This window comes from Stylophora pistillata, chromosome 2, assembly GCF_964205215.1.
Source record: "Stylophora pistillata chromosome 2, jaStyPist1.2, whole genome shotgun sequence".
NCBI lineage: Eukaryota > Metazoa > Cnidaria > Anthozoa > Scleractinia > Pocilloporidae > Stylophora > Stylophora pistillata.
In genome coordinates this window covers 6,537,730-6,556,944 of record NC_142520.1, presented here as the reverse complement: position 1 = coordinate 6,556,944, position 19,215 = coordinate 6,537,730, and the positions used below count along the sequence as shown (strand labels likewise).

The window sequence follows — 19,215 nt, the reverse complement described above, 5'->3', positions numbered from 1 at the left end:
ACTTAGTGAGGACCGATAGAAAAAAACGAACAAATTAATTACATATTTACTGGAGAATTATTTCAACTGGAGATGTAATTATTTCAGAGCAGCTCTTGTGATGCCAACGCTCCCCCGCCAAAAAGAATAATTCGATGTCAACGGGCTAAATAAACAAAGACTGGCAATTGTCAGTAATTATAGGTGACATGGATACCGAATAAAAACCCGTCGTCATTAAGTTGATATCCATAGCCTATATAATTAAAAAAAGTTCTGTTTTTCACTATGTATTGCGTATCCTTTACCACACCATTGAAAAAGTTTTACAATTCGAATGAAACATTTTCTGGAAATGTCAATTTCATAGCTGTTGTTTTTTTGTTACTTTAGTAAAAAGGCTTATTTTGATAACAATTCAGCAGAGAGACCTGACGTCAATTTGCATAACAGTGAACTTCCCGTATCATATGCCAGAGCTGAGTAAACAGCTGCTTCTGGCTGAAAACAACACTAGGTGACTGACCTTTAACTATTCCTGAAAAGAAAATTCTCCCAGCCTTGCATTTATATTGGTAAAATATATTTTGAACTGATTTACAGCTGCTGTAAAGTTGTCAGAAGGTTGCGTTTGGTTCAGTGGACAGGAACTCGTCTCACACAACGGAAAGAAATGATGACGACGAGATGCTGCCACTTGTTGGGAATACTCCTGTTATCAATAACTCTGTTGAGTGAGTACTAAAGTTATCTTTAAAAGGTTGAATTCATTTAGCATGTGTCATGAGCGTACTCTGAGGAGTCAAAAATTTTATATGGCTGAAGGTAGGGTGAAACAGAGACCGCTAGAACTTAGAGTGGTTATAAACAGGTTTATCCTGTGTAACACCTGACCACACAAGCTTTCGGAAGGAAGCCAGGAAAAATATTTCAGAGGATAGACTTCAAGAAGCCAGTGAACCAATGTTCAACTGAGTTACAGGCTTGAAGCCTGATTTAACACACGGATCTACCACGAAAATGCAAATGACAATTTGGTTTTTTAATTCAACGATATGAAAATTCTGGAGTAACTAAATGGATGATTACTGAACTTAGTAGCGTAAGAAAATTATTTCAAGTCTTCTTTTAAGGGTATCCGGCAAATTTTCTTTATTTCCCATCCGATTTTCGTCTAAATCATGAGCATTTACATTATTATTAACTACTTCATCTCTTGGACTCATTTGAATAAACGATATCTGACAAGTCAACGCCGTTATGTGGAAATTTTGTGAATTCTGAAGGATACCCGAATATATTTCTCTATGTCTATCCTAAACAGTGTATTTATGGAAACAAGGTGTCATACTTCAATCTTGAATGGGCCAGCTACCAAGAAGCCTGAAAAGTAGATGTATTTCTGAGAATAATGACAACGCGTAATTTTAAAACCACGATAGACTCATAAATAAAGTAACTAAGAATCGAATGGCCTATTCTTGCAAACAACAACAAGAATAAAATTGGCATTTATGATATGACATTATATAAGCTACACTTTGATAAATCTCGTACATAAAGATTTATAAGCGGGCTGTTGGTTTTCGAAGAAATCGGTTTATATTAACAGGCAAATGGAGGACTTCTGCTAGCTTTGCGGTGATAAGATACTCGTTGGAAAGAAACGTTTTAGAATGACATGTTCTATATATTTACTCGCACACTTTGCTATAATGGCAGTTTCTCGTGAAAATTCCATTTCCGATTTTAAGTGTGTATAAGTTCGGCGAAGCTCTTGCGTCACCTTCGTACTTTTTAGAAGTGTTATCATCACTTTCATCTTTATTCGCTATTTTTTCCCTTCATGCATAGGCCTGGGGGGTGATGCTTGTGAAAAAATTCATTGTACATCAAGTTGTGATAGTGACAATCATTGCAGTCTCATTCGTAATTGGACCGGTTATTCTTGTGAAATGGATTGCAGCGGGTCACGGTGTGAACAGGGGTGCGACGAGGAAGTTAAAGTTTGTAAACTGAATCTAACATGTAGTGGAGGGGATTGTGAACAAATTTGCGAGGCTAAAGCATGTGATCTGAAATGTAGCGGGAAAAATTGCAAAAAACAGGAATGCTCAGAACAAGTACACAATTGCACAATGGATATGGGATGCAACGAGGGGGATTGTGAACAGAGTTGCAAGGCTGAAAAAATATGTGATCTGAAATGTAGCGGGAAAAGTTGCAAAAAACAGGAATGCCGAAAAAAAGTAGACAATTGCACAATGCATATGATATGCAACGAGGGGGAGTGTGAACAGAGTTGCAAGGCTAAAACAAAATGTGATCTGAAATGCAGCGGGAAAAGTTGCAGAAAGCAGGAATGCTCAGAACAAGTAGACAATTGCACAATGGATATGGGATGCAACGAGGGGGATTGTGAACAAATTTGCAAGGCTAAAAAAAACTGTGATATGAAATGTTTTGGATGTACACAAAGTTGCAAGGCTTCCACATGTCGCATGACTAAAACCTGGCCAAACAGTGATCAGGAGAAGTTTATATGCTCTGGAAATGGTCAATGTTGCAGACGTTTTACAACGACCTATGACACATCGTCTCTCAAGACGATGGCCTTTAGTACCAAATGTAGCGGACATAAAAGCTGCGCCTGTACCAAGTATTCAAAAAATCTCCTCAGCACTTCAAATCTAAACACGTCAAACGTCGTTACATCTACCAAAGCTAAATATACTCGAGTTTTTGCAACCAACACTCCAGCAGGACATGGAACAGAAGCTTACAGTGAGTACAATAAATACATTAAATGCAAAAAACGTACTCCTACCTTTTTTGCGAAGAAATGCCAAAGATTCTATAAATAGAATAATACTCTCTCAATTTCTACATGCTAACTTCTAGTTTTATCATAACTTTCAAATATAAGAGCAAATGTTACCATCGGTAAACATTTCGCGGCAACAGCTCAAAATTCGATTTAGCCCATATTCTCAGGTTAGGTAGACCTTAATATAAAAGAAAACGCTGCATCATTTGTTTGGCTAAATATCGATTAGTTCTCGAGAAAGTCGATAATAACTGAATCCTGAGAATTGGCCACAATTTGAGCTTACAATTTAGGGAGAAAAAGAAGGCTTCGCTTAACGAAATAAGACACTCTAGAGAAATGAAATATACTGAGTCTTGTAGAATTATGCCAAAATATGTGTAAAAAGGAGATTCAGCAATTCTCTTCGATTTGCTTTGAAAATATAATTACATTCGGCGAACCTTCTTTTGTTAAGATGAAAACTTCCAAAAAATAACCTTTAATCTAAGTACGTGGTACTAAAATGAAAAAAAAAAAAAAAATAGATAAAAAATCTGGATTTGGAAAGCCGAGTAATCTTTCTTTTACATGTCCAAAGGATTTTTTGGGGAAATGATTTAACGTGAAGAAATTGAATTTTAAAGTTGGATAAAATGCCCTGTTTTTAACCGACCTTCCAATTTATAAAGTAACACACAGAGAAATACATATTGTTTCAAAAATAGCTTTCAATCAAAAGCGGAATTGACGTAAAAACTTAAGCAACATGTTTTAAGATCAGAGACATAGATTTTATTCCTGCTGTCACCTCGTTTGATACAAATTTCAATCAAACTACAAGATAATCTTAAAGATAACGCAGCTGTCCTGTTTGTTCACACGCCATCGTGGAGACCGGACGTGAGATGTTTTGGTGTTCCCGACCTTATCTCTGAGTTTAAGATCAGAGATCAAATTTAACAGTAATTTCCGTTTGTCTTTCCTCTAAAATCAGTTTCGAACCAATAAGCAAACCAAAGGCAAACAATTGAACGAACCGTCTATTAAAAACTGACACATTGGAAACATGTTTTAAATCCGTGACAATTTCGGGGAAGAATCAAATACTTTGATCATAAAATTAAAGGCTCATTTTACCTTCTTTACCAGCGTATTAAGACTTCAGAGTACAATAACAACTTAAATTTTCCTTATGGATGGAGTTGGGCGTTCTCAGCAAGTTGGATTAAGCGAACGTGCATTTACAGTAATGCTGCGAGAAAACCGCTTAAATGTGGCGTGACCAATTTTTATTTCCGGACCTGAGAGCGGAAGTTCACCTGTACGGACCTTTGTGACTGGAAAATCATGAACCCTTCAGTGATCTAATGCTGCTGCTAAACCTTTCAAATCAACGATTCGTTTTGACTTCAATATCAATTTTTACATTTCATACCCTCAGTTATATTCTACGGTGATAATTCACATAAACCATCTTTCTTTGTAAAGTCAATGAACCACTCGGAAAACAAAGTCTAGCCTCTGAATCAATTTCAAAACTGTTATCAACTAGCTTTTTCTCAAATGATTCAACCCGTTTATGGTCACTAGCTATGAAAAGGGTAAGAACATTACTGCCTCAGTGGGTTAAACGGAATCACTTAGACACGATTGGTCAAGGATGATGAATTCCTCGATAAACTAATTTTAACAAAAACTAGGTGGTTTTTATGCACATTTTCCAGGCAAGAACTATAGTTTAAGACATCCATGAGGAATGATAGATTGTAAAACTAACTGAAAAAAACTTGTAAAAAGAAATCCAAATTACTTGGTCACTTCAGGAGCCTATAAGGACTCCTGGTCGTGTGATTGACCACGCCTATTAGCCTTCGGCGTTCGAAAATGGTAAATAACGATTCTCACCACTAGTCCTAAACGTACAGGTCCGGATTTTCTGTATCAAACCACTGACTTACAAAGTGCATACGAAATCAGCTCACTGATGGTTCCCGAATCGTTAAAATTGGCAGGTACATCTGGTGTTCATTGACTAGTCAGCCAGACCTCCTCTAACTTAGGTTTTCGTCAGGGCGAGACGCTGATGACTTCTGTTCATTCTGACTGTCTTCACAAGAAGAGTATTATTTGCCACTGTTTGGTCCTACAAAAGGAGAACGGTTTGTTTTCTGTCCAGTGGGCGTTTCGATTCGATGGATTTCTCATTAAAATAGGGCGTGGTTGATAACGTGAGGTAGTTAATAATGATTTTGAAAATAAAATTGGAAGATTTCTTAGGATTGGCCTTAAATTGTAATACATGAGATAGCTTGAAAATATTTTACATTGACCAACCTTCTTTAAAATTTTTGAGAAATCTTGAAATCCACTTGAGGATGGACAAGATTCTCCCTATGTGGGCGTGGCTATGAACCTATTCTCTCCACAGACTTAACTAATTTATGACAAATTATTACATTTCCTATTGCAACTTTTGTTGTTGGCTTTGCCTTGGTTTCTATCGTAAAAAGCTACTAGGATAATTTTGACAATATACTTTACAACCCCGTTAGTCGTCACTCTTAAAAGAGCATCTCCACTAAAAGTCTTTACGACACACATAACACCAAACAGAACCATCAATTTCATTTTACCGCAAGAAAGACATTCTCGACATCACTGACTGTTTCGTGGGTTAATCTCTACATATTCTGGTCAGCCTTACTACTACTCTGTTCTGGTTTTACAGCCACACCTGGCCACAATGCCTTCAATAATTCCATATAAGGCTGCTTGTGCTTGCTAGTCATAGATGATACATCTAGCTCTAAGGCTGCACAGATGTTCTGCAGTGTTCACGTCGGAAATTTCGCCAAGTTAGACTTATTCACGATCTCACAGATGTTGCATGTTTCGTACTAATAAGATACTGAACAGCTAATGCTTCGTTACATCCTCGAACATTTCTTCGATTGCCTTCTCTGTCATCTGCTCATTCTTTTCTAGTTCATCTTCCTCACTGGATTGATCCACGGTATACGTTTTCTTTGCTGACAAGCGAGAAAAAATCGTGCTATTTGTTGAAGTGTGAGATGCTCGCTCTTGTCGAAGATATTAGAGCCGTTCCTATGCTTCACTTTACGCATTGCCTTTGAGACGCTCGTTGGACCTGCTTTTTTCCCAGTATTTCCTTCAACTTGAAAGACTCCATCAGATAGTTTTTCTGCGTCACCGTGAGACTCTTTCTTTGTATTCCTGCTCACTTAAGAGCCCATCCTATCGGTAGTATGGAGCCCTGGTTCTCCAATGACATAGGTGCTCCTTCATCAAATATTTCTGGTAGGATCTCAGCACCACGCTCCAGTTTGGTGGCGTCCATGGTCATTTCCTTGCCATACAGTATACCTGTTCGAGTGCATACTGGTGTTTACCACAGTCCACATGTTTTTCTAGCGATGAGTATAGTTGAAAGGACTTCACACATCTCTTTTCTGGACAGAAAAACAGATCTATTCAATTCCTTCTCCTTTAAAACTTTCATGATCGTCTCTGTTATTTCTGTTCTCTGAAGCCTCTTCTAAAACCGGTTTTTGCGTTGGTTTACTCCTGGCTTTGGCAGTTTGGAAAGATGATACTTTAGTACTGGTAATCCGTTTCTGTTTGTCTAGCTGAGGAAGGTTCCCAACTTTTAGACTGCAAACAAATTGTCTCAGTTCCCTCAAAACAAACAAAAACCGACTCCTGTTTTTAAATTAGTACCGACATTCTCAATTAAATTCCTTCGAACTCAAATGATAACGACGACGTTTTTATCATTTCACCAGGTTTCCCTTGGACAACGCCGCGAAGTCTTTTTTGTTTCCTCGGGTAAAGATTTTTCTCCAGTGATCACATTTGTCCCTCTTTCACCTTCTGTTTGTCTTTCCTTTTTACTACGTTGATATCTAATAAAAAATCGCTAAAATCCACTAGTCATTTGTTCTACGTTCCAATTCTGAAGTGTAGATTTCACTTGAAGCGTTATTTCACAACACCCACGTGATAACATATGCTTTTGACTTGAGGTCTCCTAGTTCCGCTTTGGTTTGCTGTTCAGTTCAAAAGTAACGAAAGGCACTCTGAGATCATGTTTGAAATTTAACGAAAAGGCACTCATTCATTTAACGAAAGGCACTCTGAGATCATGTTTGAGGAAAATAGAGGCAATGAATACGCAAAACAAAATAGGTCGATCAAATTAAATTAGATTATAAATGTATCTTGTCGAGAATTGCTAAAAATTGTTTTCACGGTGTCTTTTGACATCGTTTTACAATATGTGTTTGATTTTATTGCCCTAGAGTGTTTTCTTTTGTAACGCGAGGCGCCGTGAATCGCTCTTAATTTCGCGTTAAATAAAAGTGACGTTTTCACAAAGCTCAGTGATATCGATTTTCTCCAAAGCTAATCGATATTCAGCAAAATGAAGTATTCCGTGTTTTGTTTCACAATAAGGTCTACCTAAATTGAGATTATGGGCCAGATTGATTTCTGAGCTGTTGCCACGAGATTTTAAAAATCTTTAGTTTTAATAACATTTGCTCTGAAGTGTCAATTCATGTTCACAATTGCCATTTTCTTAAACTTTCAGCTTCGCAACGTACATTGATGCAATCACCGTCATCATTAATCTCACCATCCCCATTACCATCGTTATCATCATCATGCTCATCATTAGTGGCAACAGTACCCGCAGAAACATCAGCGTCTTCCTTTACACCATCATTGTCATCGTCTTTATCATCAAAACCAGCAGCAGTGTCATTAGAAGAAGCATCATCGGATGTAGCACCGTCATTATCGTCATCATCGTTATCGCCGCCAGCAGCATCAAAATCAGCTGTTTCAGCTTCGTCAATATCATCTTCATCTTCATCACCATCTTCAGTAGCAGCCGCTTTAGTATCAACATCATTGTCGGCATCATCATCAGCCGCAGTATTATTGTCAACCTCTCCATCAATGTTGACATCTTCGCCATCGACGTTAGGAGTGAGTAGAAATATGGCACGTAACATCTTTCTCTCAATTTTATATTTATTATTTACATAGAGTGTCATTTGTCCATGTTAATGTATCACTCAGCCAAATGATTCTTTTTCTGGAAAAGATGGAATAGAAATTGGTGGAAACAGTTCCTCGACGGTATGAATCTACTACTTTCTTATTTTTTCAAGTTACTTATTGTATATTACGTGAACTATGATTAGAAAGAATGACTTATGCAATGAAGCAGTAGTATGTAAGCTTCAAAAGCGTCCAGAGTAGCTCGTACATCTTTATGATGGCGGTGGTAAACATCCAGCTCATTCTGTTTCTTCCGTTTTCTTTTTCTTTGACGAGATTAAACAGATCTGATTTATCATTGTCATCGTCGTCATCATCACCATTATCACCATCATCATCGTCATACATTACTATTGTGATTACTGTTACATTATCATCGTCATCTTCGTTATTTTTAAAACTCGAGTTTCCAGATGGACTTGAACCCATGACCCTCCGTGATCTATCCGGATGCTCTAACCACTGAGGATATCATTACTATGAAATGAGGTAGCATGAGTGGAAAATTGATCGCTAGAGAAGATGTTCCGACTTCTTGCTTGGAAGAGTTCTTGGACAACATGCAACAGTTGGCCATCCTGCTAGATTTAAGTTTTTTTTTCCTAAATTCACTTTTAGATTTTATTCATTTCCTTATCTATTTTTTTTAAAATAATATTTCTAGGAATAGCAGAGATATGCCCTTGCTAACCTGTTGCACGAGTAGTTGTTCCCTTAAACTCTTTTGTAAGAAAGTCCGACCACGATCTAGGGATCTGCGAGTAGAATACTCATAGGAAACTCAAATCTTTTGTTTTACTTACGCGGGTGCAAACTTTAACATATTATTTTAACAAAAACTGTTTCAAGCTGCTACAGGAGGCTATAAAGGTTTTTGAAGACTTCATCACCAGTATTCAAACCATCCCAAAACGCAAAGAGGAGATCGAAATTGAAAGAAAATCCATTTTCAATGCAGCAGTCGCCTTGGAGAAATCTGCCCTTGATTATGGCAAATACCACTTGACTGAAGGAAATTCTTCAGTGGAGATCAGTAGTCACAAATTAGGTTAGTCCGGGACATGATCTATTCAGATTTTTAATAATGCATTTGCTTATTAATCCCCTGACTAATTGGCTGATTTAGAAAATGTGTTACGTGTTCGATGTTTGAGTGGTAGGTGATTTGTAGTCTAAACAGAACGCAGGGTTGTCGAAACAGCAACGAGAAGATTTATTCCAAATGAACGTAGTTTCCACTTGACGAACTTTACCCTAGTACGTAACTCAGTAAACTTACACGGCCTCCGCCAACTTTAAACAACTCAAGTTGTAAAATACACACGGCCTCCGCCAAATTAAATAGACTTGTAAATACTCACGGCCTCCGCCAAATTCAACAAACACTGCTCGTCACACTTCACTGATCACGAATGATCACGACCAACTCTCTTCGCTTGTGAAACCTTAGTTAAACCTTCCCTTAACCGATCCTACTTACATACTTACGCTATAAAATTGTAGAACTTTCTAAGAAGGATCTAATTATAGCACAATTACAAAATATACCAAGTTTAGAAACGACTACTTAGTTTACTAAAAATAAACAATACCTGACCTTTCGCGAAGCTTCCGGAAGGTCATGTATTTTCACGCGGGGGAGGGGGGGGGGGTGATTTCTGGTCATGAAGAAATTGTTTTTATAGCAATCTACTGGGCAGGATATTTTTTCGTTCTAAATGGTCTTTTTTTCTGTTACATTTGGGCTGCATGCAATTTTTTTGTTCCAACACGCGCTTGCTGGAAAATGTTTTTAAAAATCACCCACCCCTTCCCTCAAAAGTTAAATGGTCGGCCCTAACTCGTCCTGATAAATGCCGCATCCAATCACATTGCCCGTAGTGACAGATGCCTGCCAAACCGTGAAGTGGCAAATATTTTCCAGACTCTCACGCTCACCTCGTGGTTCACTATACAAATAGTGCTTTCGAAATCGCAGGCGAATTCACTCGTAATACTTTCCCATTCCGATTTACAGTTCCTCCGGCCTCATTAGACCCCTTGGTTCCTCGGCCAGGACCTTACTTATTTCAAGGTGGCAGCATGCAGAACCCGCAGTACCCGCTTTTGAGCACAAATACTCAACAATCCGTCGCATCCTCCTCATTAATCGAGACATTAGGGCTATCCTCTAAAAGAAACGCCGTCTCCTTCAGAGAAATGTGGTTAGAACTAATACAAGTGAAGTCATTGAAAATGCTTCCTCTCCCGCCATTTTTTCAAAGTTACGCGCTTTTCTAATTTGAATCTTCTGAGTATGCGGCTTAAATTTCGGGTTCAATTTCACAATGAAAACTGATGTCAAGTTTAGCTAGCAAATGTCGGTCTGTAAACAAACACCTAAAAATAATGTTCAGCTAGAAAAGTGGTCCAGTAAAAACACACTCAATGAGTGTTGATAAGTGCGATTTCCGACTCATCTGTTCATTCCGGTCTGTTGACTATATAATTTCATCAATCATAACGGTAGTGGATAATTTTTTTCCGGCGATTAGAATGATCAAAAGTATTTAAACCTCTTTTTGCCCATGTCTTAATGATCTGTAAAGGATTATTTTTTTGGAGAGAATATGTAAAGAAAAGCAGTCAAACAAGCACGATTATTATTTAAGGATTACGCCTCGGTTACTTGTAGACCAACGCGAAAGAAATTTGATCGAAATGTGTTATTCTTATTTCTTCATTTGTTTTCTTTTTCTCCGTCAGTGTTGGCTATACAAAAAGCCTACCGAAAAAATGCAAGCGACTTCTACCTTGGAAGACAAGAACTGCAAGCGAGCATGAAATTATCCTCCCTAAATTTTGTAAACAACGGTTTGTATTTACTGAGGTTTCAAATCTTCGATGTGCTGGTACAATGCTTGTTTTTCCTCTCCAAGTTTTTGCAGTTTTAAAATACATTAACGAATATATAGCAGTTTTTTGTTGCTTACACGATCTATTCTTATTGCTTTTGACCTTAAATATATTCTTTTATTGTGAATAACAATTTCATCCAAACCTGATCGTAAATAAGTAAAGTATTTATAGATATGTCATTTTGTATCTTAAGCTTTTAGATTTTAATTAATAAAATAAATTATCCGCAGAATTCATGATATAATTTTTAAGCCTGATTTTTTTTTTTTCACGTTTTAGTATCAGTGGTTGTTGGGATCCTTTACAAGGATCTTCATGAAGTATTATCTATAGATCAACCCTTCACAATCAAAACAGGCAACACAAGGTGACGTTTCCCTATCAAGTTTCTAAAACCAAATGTGCCTTCCAACAAAAACAGACAAAAAAGAAACTCGATCCGTTTAACTTACAAGGTCATCAATTTTCCAAACCTTATTGAGAGAATGATTATTGCTGTAAGTCAATAATCCCTTCAGTGTTAAATGAAGTAGCTCTAAGGTAACGGTGTTTTGTAAAGGCTCCCATAAGAATTCCTGTTGTCAAAATTGATCGGTTTCGCGCTCAAATTTAATTTTTTCTATAGGTATTTGGACTCTGGAATGATGGCGGTGTCTACCGACCCAAAACCAGAAAAATTACAAGAGAATGTCACCTTAAATTTCAGGAACCTGAATGTAAGAACAAGAACAATTTTAGCGCGAATTGTTTTATGTTGTGTTAACTAATCCAAAGAGATCTATTTTCAAATTAGGTCCATGAAGGCGGGAGGAAATGTATGTTCTGGAGTGGCTTAAATGAAAGGTAACAGCTGGAAAGTATAATTAACCCAGTTCCAGAAGTAATTGGATCTTGAATCTCAACTGAAAAATTTATGAACATCATTCTGGAGGTCTGAAGATTCCCGCTCGATTTTGATAAAGCCTTGAAACTTTCCCCACGTTCTGAAAACGACTGTCAAGGTTAATCTTTGCTCATAAGTTGAGGCCACTAATTTGTTAAATGTTTTTTTTTTTATTTAAGCTTTTTCTTGCTATTCTTACTTTTTTATATGGCTGTCGTCATAGCTATATCTGTATGAATATTGCTGATAGGGTCCCTCTATGTACTGTAATCATACGTTCACTGATTTGTTAACTTTTATTCTTTTCCCAGCCTGTTCGTTATCATTGTTTGTTAGCTTGCTTCCTTTTTTCACCTAAGTTAGGTTGTAATGATGCTTAGCGACTCTATTTAAGAGTTATGCCAGGCCTGAATAACATCAGAATACTCATTGGTCTCAGTTTGAACGTGATTATATTCAAAGGCGACTTTATTAGAGATGATGTCACCAGATGTCAAAATCGAAAGTATTCGATGATGGGTAGAGTTAAGGAACTCAGAGAAGGAGGAAAGAAACTAAACTATCGGCACCCCTATGGTTTTTCGGGTTAATTTCTATATTGTATCATTAATGTTATTATTATTATTATTATTATTATTATTATTATTAGTATTAGTATTATGCGGCAGTATACACATCTGGATTATCATCGCAATTGTTAGAATTATTAATTATTATGTTCAGTTCAGGTGGATTATCAGCGAGAGGATGCTATGTAGTTGCATCAGAAAGCAACTCAGAAGAAACAGTTTGCAGCTGCGATCATCTGACTCATTTTGCTGTCTTAGTTGACTACAATGGCAGCCCAGGGGTAATGAACTGATTTTCATCATTGGTAATACAGCTCGTTTAGGTTAATTAACGAGATATCTATGTCTCTTCATGTCTCTTCACAGCTCACAGAGGAGGACGAAACCATTCTGGAAATTATCACATACGTGGGATTAAGCCTTTCTATCCTCGGGATATTTCTCACCATTATTCTATATTCCTTTCTCACGTAAGTACTGTGAGAATAAAGAGCTAGGTCTCTAAAAATCTTGAATGTTTTAGGGCTTAAATTAGACCAACTTGTCTAGAAAAAATAAATAAAAATTAAATTGAAGAAAAATAATAGTAATAATTATAATAATAGCAGAATAACGTACGATAAGAAGCTGAATGGCAAGCAACAGCGAGTAAGAGAAACTAGTACACAAAATGCCTTGTCAAAGGTTATCTTGTTTTGTTTCTGTCTTGTCTGAGTTTTTTGTTTTTGTTTTTGTAATTGTTTTTTTTTTGTTCGATTGTTTGTTTTTTCATTGCTTGCTTGTTTTACTAGAGACATATGGCAGCCTCTGTCTCAAATACGTTTAAGTCTTTCTGTGGCACTCGGAACTGGACAAATAATCTTTCTCGCTGGTATAAACGCCACAGAAAATACGGTAGGTGACCTTTTCACCCATTTATGGTTTATTTGCCTTTGAGGGGCTTAAAGATGTTTTGTGAAATAAAAAAAAAAAACATGAAAACAGAAATAAGACTATTATCTCCCTCGCAGACTTCCTGTATCATAGCAGCAGCTTTTCTGCAGTATTTCCTGATGGCCGCCTTCTGTTGGATGTTTGTTGACGGAATTTACTTCTACCTGTTTCTTGTGAAAGTTTACAACGTGAACACCAAGATGCACATGTATCACGTCATATCATGGGGTATTTTTATTTATCTTGTTGCAAGTTATTTTTATTCTTTTAAATCGTCTCAAATCGAACGTATGTTTTTTTTAGTTGCACTGACTTTGTTCTACTTCTGTTTAGGTTTGCCAATAATCATGGTGGTCATTTCACTAAGCACTGCGTCTGGAAATGATGGAATTCAGAGTTTTACAAGTGAAAAATAGTATGCGAAACTTTAACTACTTCAGTTGTAGTCTCTTCCCTTTATTTTTCTTCCATCTCCCTCATTTTATTCAAATAATCTGAATTTCATGAAATATTGCAGGCGTTAAGGCCTCTTCCCTTCTTTCTCTCCATAATTTTCCTTTCGCTTGAATCTGTCTTGTTTTATTAATTTTTTTTATTTCTGTTACACTTTGAAGATGTTTTGATACACGGGGGGTTGTGGGGGTGGAGGGGGGAGGGGGAGCTAGGGGCTATTTGCCACAAATTCATTTTCATCTGTTAATTTTTTTAAACTCGTTCCCAGTTGCTGGCTGTCCTCGACTAACAACCTGATCTGGATCTTCGTGACATTTGTGGCTTTCATTGAAGTTGTGAGTTTGTGAGAAATTGATACCTCATCGGTATTGTTAACCCCTTGCTCGTACAAAGTGTTTACCGTCTTTGGAACTCCACAGCACTTTTTTTTAAGATACCCTCCTTAGTGGTGACGTCGCAGTACGAGGGAACAGATGTGACACATGAATCCATTAATCATTAAGCTCACAAGGAAGTTCTCTGGTGCTCTGCGGTTGAGTTTAATCATGGAGAATTGATACCTCTTGGCCTTTAAATTAGCAAAGTAATACCCTGGCGCACCACAGGTTTCTCTACTCCTCATCATAGAGGTACCAGAGCCAGCAGGCCAGCTTACCACTGGGGATTTAATTTCTTAAATAAGATTCAGACTTTTACTTTTTCAAACGTTCGTTAAAGATCAATAACATTTTTCTGTCTTCGATGATAGATCTTTCATTTCGTGCTTCTTTCAGCTCAACATTTTGATAATCGTCCGAGTCATGAAGGAGATGAGCACATTAATCCAACCAACAGGGAGAGACAACCATATGCAGCAGATAAGGTGAGTTTTCAAATTTAACAGCTATCCAATAGTTGTGATAAACCAAACTTGTTGGGGGGAGGGGGGGGGGGTAGGTAATAAATAGTTTTTACAGAGACTTTTCGAGTAATGTGAACAAATAGTTGGCTCATCTAGCGTCACAGTACTTGTCTATATTCCAGCCTAGGTATTCTTCAACGATGAGGAACTATGCGTTAGAAACGGTTATTGTTATTAATATTTCTGTCGTTCTTCAGACTTGGCATTAAAACATGTGCGGTAATGATTCCACTGCTGGGTGTAACGTGGGTCTTCGGTCTTTTGTTACCATTACACAAAGCTTTCGCTTACATTTTTGCTATCCTCAACTCTACTCAGGTGAGCTTTTAAAAAACGTGGTTGATAATGAAATTTTAGTAATCCATTTAACACTTACTTAAATACCACGATCAGACACTTTAACCTTGGTCAGATGATACTGCCTATTCAAAACTAATCTACCCAACACGAGACAATCTTATTGGCTCACGAGATCTGTGACTTGGTCTAATTCATTCTTTCGCCATATTTCCTTTGATTGCTGAAAGGAATACTTAACGATCGAACCTCTCTCACCTCGAATTGTAAAAGGGTTAATTCTGAAATAATTGTCCGTTTTAGGGTATCCTGATTTTCGTACTTCATTGTGTGCGAAACAGCCAGGTGAGTTGAATACAATTATAAAGACATACACAAAACGAATTGTGAAGTTTTTAGACATAAAGAAAGACTCTTGCGGTTAGCAACTGAAATTTTGTCGCCTGTACATCTACAGATTAGAGAGCGCTTGAAAAGAAAGATGAGCATCATTTGTCCTTCTGCTGCAGATTATGGAAACTCTGTGAGGAAGAGCCCACAAGTTAATCCAAGTACTGTCGGCAATGTGTGGGCAGTCAAAAGGCAGTCCTTCAAAGAATAGCATTATATAGTACTTCAGTAACTTAATTTGACCGACATTAAGTGATAGCGTTTTTCCAACTGTAAACAATGAAAACTCCACAAGGAAAAACTCACAGGTTGATGCAAGTTATTTTGACGACGTGTGGGCAGTTTAATAGCAGTCTAAAACTGAGTTTGAACTGAAAAAAAAAGCAGCATAAATACCTTGATTAAATAAATGAAGAATGAGAGTTGATAGTTTAAAACGATTACTCAGACCACGGTAGTTGACCAGTAACAATTGTTCAGTTTCGACCTGTCGATAAAGCTAGGTGGTTCCAATCACGACGTTGGCTAAAAGAAATCTGATATTTGATGCAAGGAGTCTTGCTAATTCTCTTGCCTTCCAAGTCTTAAAAAGTCTTCATTGCTTTTTCTAACTATTTAGCTAGCTAGGAGCTAGTCCCATGAAGTTTTTTTTTTGTCATATACATATAAAAGATTAGTAATTAGAGGATCATCGTATGCAATCAGGGAAAGTATGTATTAGCTCCAAGCCAATGTATGTAACAAGTAACAAGGTTGGCTCTCATTGTAATTTAGATTTGAAAGCAGTGTATCCTTGAAACAATGGGTTTTTGTTCTTTTGATAATTAACCCCCTCGAAGGATGCATGTAGCACATTCAAGCATCACTTGTTTACGATTAATCTGCATTTCACTTTCTGTCCTTTACGCCACAGTCTAGTAATATTTGATAACGATATTTGATTTTCATTCTTGCCACTAGAGCTCGTTTTATCATTTTGGCCACAAGTGACTATTGTGGCATTTTGGCCATTCGTAAACGTTTCGGCATTTTTGCCACAAGTGGCCCATTTGGCTTTTTGGCCATTAGTGGGCGTTTCGGCATTTTGACCATTAGTGGCCGTTTTGTCATTTTGGCCACAAATGGATGTTGTGGCATTTTAGTGTTTTCGCCATATGTGGCATTTTGAGCACTTGAGGCCGTTCTGTCATTTTTGCCTCAAGAGGTAACTTAACCACTTGGGGCCGCTCTGTAATTTTGGCAACTATTGGCCGTTAGTGGCTCGTTTGGCAGTTTGGCCACTAGTGGCCAGTTTGGCATTTTGGCCACTAGTGGCGTTTTTGGCATTTTTGCTACTAATCGCCGTTTTTGCATTTCGGTCACAAGGGGCGGCATTTTGGCTGCTCGTGAACATTTTGGCATTTTGGCCACAAGTGGCCAATTTGGCATTTTTTCCCCTAGTGGCCGTTGTGGCATATCTACCACTAGTGGCCTCTTTGGCATTTTGGCCACTAGTGGTCGTTTTGGCATTTTTGCTACTAGTCACCGTTTTTGCACTTTGGTCACAAGTGGCGGCTGATTTGTATTTTTTATGGCCATTGGAGGCCGTTTTGGCATTTTGCTACAAGTGTAGAATGTTTCTTTCTGTTTTTGACTTTCAATTTCACCTCTCCCCTCCCCCCTCCGCGTTGTTTCGTTTTCGCGGGATTTTTTGTGAACTGGCCAATCGCGTCGGGGCTTTGGCCTCGGCCTTCACGTTGAAAAAAGGCTGGCGTGTACATTTTGCACGATGTCTACTTTTTTTTAATTTTTCGATTTTTTTACAACTAGTGGCTGTATTGGGAATTAGGAGCCGTTTTTGCAGTTTGGCCTCTAGTGGCCGTTTTGGTGTTACAGCCACTAGTGGCCGTTTTGGTGTTACAGCCACTAGTGGCCTTTTTGTCAATTTGGCCACAAGTGGCTATCGTGGCATTTTGGCCATTAGTGAACGTTTTGGCATTTTAGCCACAAGCGGCCGATCTGGTTCTTTGTCCATTAGTGGCCGTTATGGCATTTCTGCCACTAATGGCCGTTCGGCGTTTTGGCCTCTTGTAGCCGTTTCGGCATTTGGTCACTGGTGCCTTGTTGGGCATTTGTCATTTTAGCCATTAGCGGCTGTTTTGGCATCTTAGCCATTATTGGCTGCTTTTGCATTTTAGCCACAAGTGCTCGATTTGCGATTTTGGTCACTAGTGGCTGATTTGACATTTTTTCCATAAGTGGCCGATTTGGCTTTTTCGCCCCTATTGGCTGTTTTGGCATTTTAGCCACTAGTGACCGTTTTGCACGGTGGCCCATAAGTGCCACGGCAAGACAGTGCCACCTCACTGTAAGACAACGCCAACTCACGGCAAGACAACGTCAACTCACGGAAAGACAACGCCAGTTTCTTACGGCGGAAGTGAGAAGCCACGGTGGGAGTGAAATGCCACGGCGGAAGTACGGTGACAGAAAAACCATTATATTGTTTACTATGCCAGAACGTTGGTGGTTCGTGGACACAATCGACACGATTCGTACTATCTTTCTGTGGTTCCCTATTCATCATGTTTTGTCCAAGTTGTGACTAAGAACCTCTCCCTGAGGATGTTACTCATACCCGAAACCACAGAAGAAATAATAGCGAGTGAGGCTTTCTTCGTCGTCGTCTGGCAACTCCAAGTATTCATTTTCCAGGTCAACTTCCACAGATTCCGGCATAGTTCATAAAAACATATTATGGCCTGTAATGGAATAGTTATCAGGTTACATCCGCCGTGTCATTTCACTTCCTCCGTAGCTTCTCACTTCCGCCGTGAGAATTTGGCGCCATCTTGCTGTGAGTTGGCGTTGTCTTACGGTGACTTTTGTTTCTGCCTTGAAACTTATAGGCCACCGCAGTGTTGGAATTTTGGCCACAATTGACTGTTTTTTTTTTTCCACTAGTTGTCGTTCTGGCGTTTTGGCCATAAGTGGGATTTCAGTCACTTGGGGCCGTTCTGTCATTTTGGCCACAACAAGGGATTTTGGCCACTTAGGGCCGTTCTGTCGTTTTAGCCGCCATTGGCCGTTAATGGTCGGTTTGGGAATTTGGCCGCTAAAGGCCATTTTTATTTTTTGCATGGTTGTATTAGCGACAGCACATTTATTACAATATTATAATAAACAACAGTAGAGAGCATTGATGGAGCAGATGTTGATTGTCTTGTTACAAGCGTGAGACAAAGAAAAATTTTTGAGTCGTTATGAGTAATCGAACTTTACATTTTCGGATTCGCGTTTCTTTTAAATTGCTGCCATCGATCTTTTTTTTTTTTATTTCGTATTTGTTTTCTTTATTCTCAATAATTTCCAAAAATTTCTCCAGAAACCCTAAGGACATCTGAAGCAGCTGGTTGATAGGAAAAACATGTTTTTGTCATTAGATTTTTGGTATTTACCCGTCTATTTTCGAGGAAACAGCTAGTCGGCGGATTACTTAGATTATTATGCGCGTGTTTAAACAGCAAAGTATTATTAGAATTACAATGTAGGTTACAGCTACAGGTCACAATGAACACAGAAGGATACTGCCATACAATCACTTTTCGATGTGAATAAAACATGTATACCGAGTGAATTATTGAACGATAAGGTCGTCTGGGTACAACTGCAGTTGTGCGTTTGGATCTTCGGAAATATAAAGATTATACGTATTTTAAACGTTGCAATCCATATCGGACGTTACAACATCGTGAGACGAGCGATAGATCCTCGTATCCAGGTTAGGATCGGTCACCAATTATCACCTGGAAAGGAAGGGGGGATTGGAGTGTTTTAGTCGTGTTGGTAAAATTTACCTGATTTCTCACAAGGCTCTGTAGCTTTTTATGTAACCCGTCATTAGTAGTCATTTTTCTGTAATCCTCCCCATCACATTCTGTTAACGACTACTGATCCCCTTTCCGTCCCCCATGAAAACCGTGTGATCGCTTTAAAGTCCTCCCCTCTCCTTTCTTTCGCCCAGAATAATGACGACTGA

The 19,215-nt window shown here is 38.3% G+C and overlaps 1 protein-coding gene across 5 annotated transcripts; it reads left to right on the top strand.

Annotated features, from left to right (window-relative positions):
- Positions 1 to 400: 400 nt before the first annotated feature.
- LOC111338930 (adhesion G protein-coupled receptor D1-like) lies at positions 401 to 18,383 on the top strand. Of its 5 annotated transcripts, XM_088748568.1 has the most exons (18): positions 463 to 713; positions 1,834 to 2,763; positions 7,398 to 7,798; positions 8,723 to 8,921; positions 10,619 to 10,726; positions 11,051 to 11,138; positions 11,397 to 11,487; positions 11,565 to 11,614; positions 12,378 to 12,504; positions 12,590 to 12,693; positions 13,015 to 13,117; positions 13,234 to 13,384; positions 13,490 to 13,571; positions 13,878 to 13,944; positions 14,383 to 14,471; positions 14,708 to 14,828; positions 15,111 to 15,152; positions 15,265 to 18,383. In XM_088748568.1, the coding sequence occupies exons 1-18, from the start codon at positions 653 to 655 to the stop codon at positions 15,406 to 15,408; spliced, it is 2,958 nt and encodes a 985-aa protein (XP_088604694.1). In that variant the 5' UTR covers positions 463 to 652; the 3' UTR covers positions 15,409 to 18,383. The 5 variants fall into 5 exon arrangements, 4 of the variants coding, with proteins under 4 accessions (XP_088604697.1, XP_088604695.1, XP_088604694.1 ...); XM_088748570.1 differs by lacking the exon at positions 1,834 to 2,763 and having other exon boundaries at positions 486 to 713; XR_015996571.1 differs by lacking the exons at positions 13,878 to 13,944; positions 15,111 to 15,152; positions 15,265 to 18,383 and having other exon boundaries at positions 432 to 713.
- The last annotated feature ends 832 nt before the right edge of the window (positions 18,384 to 19,215 follow it).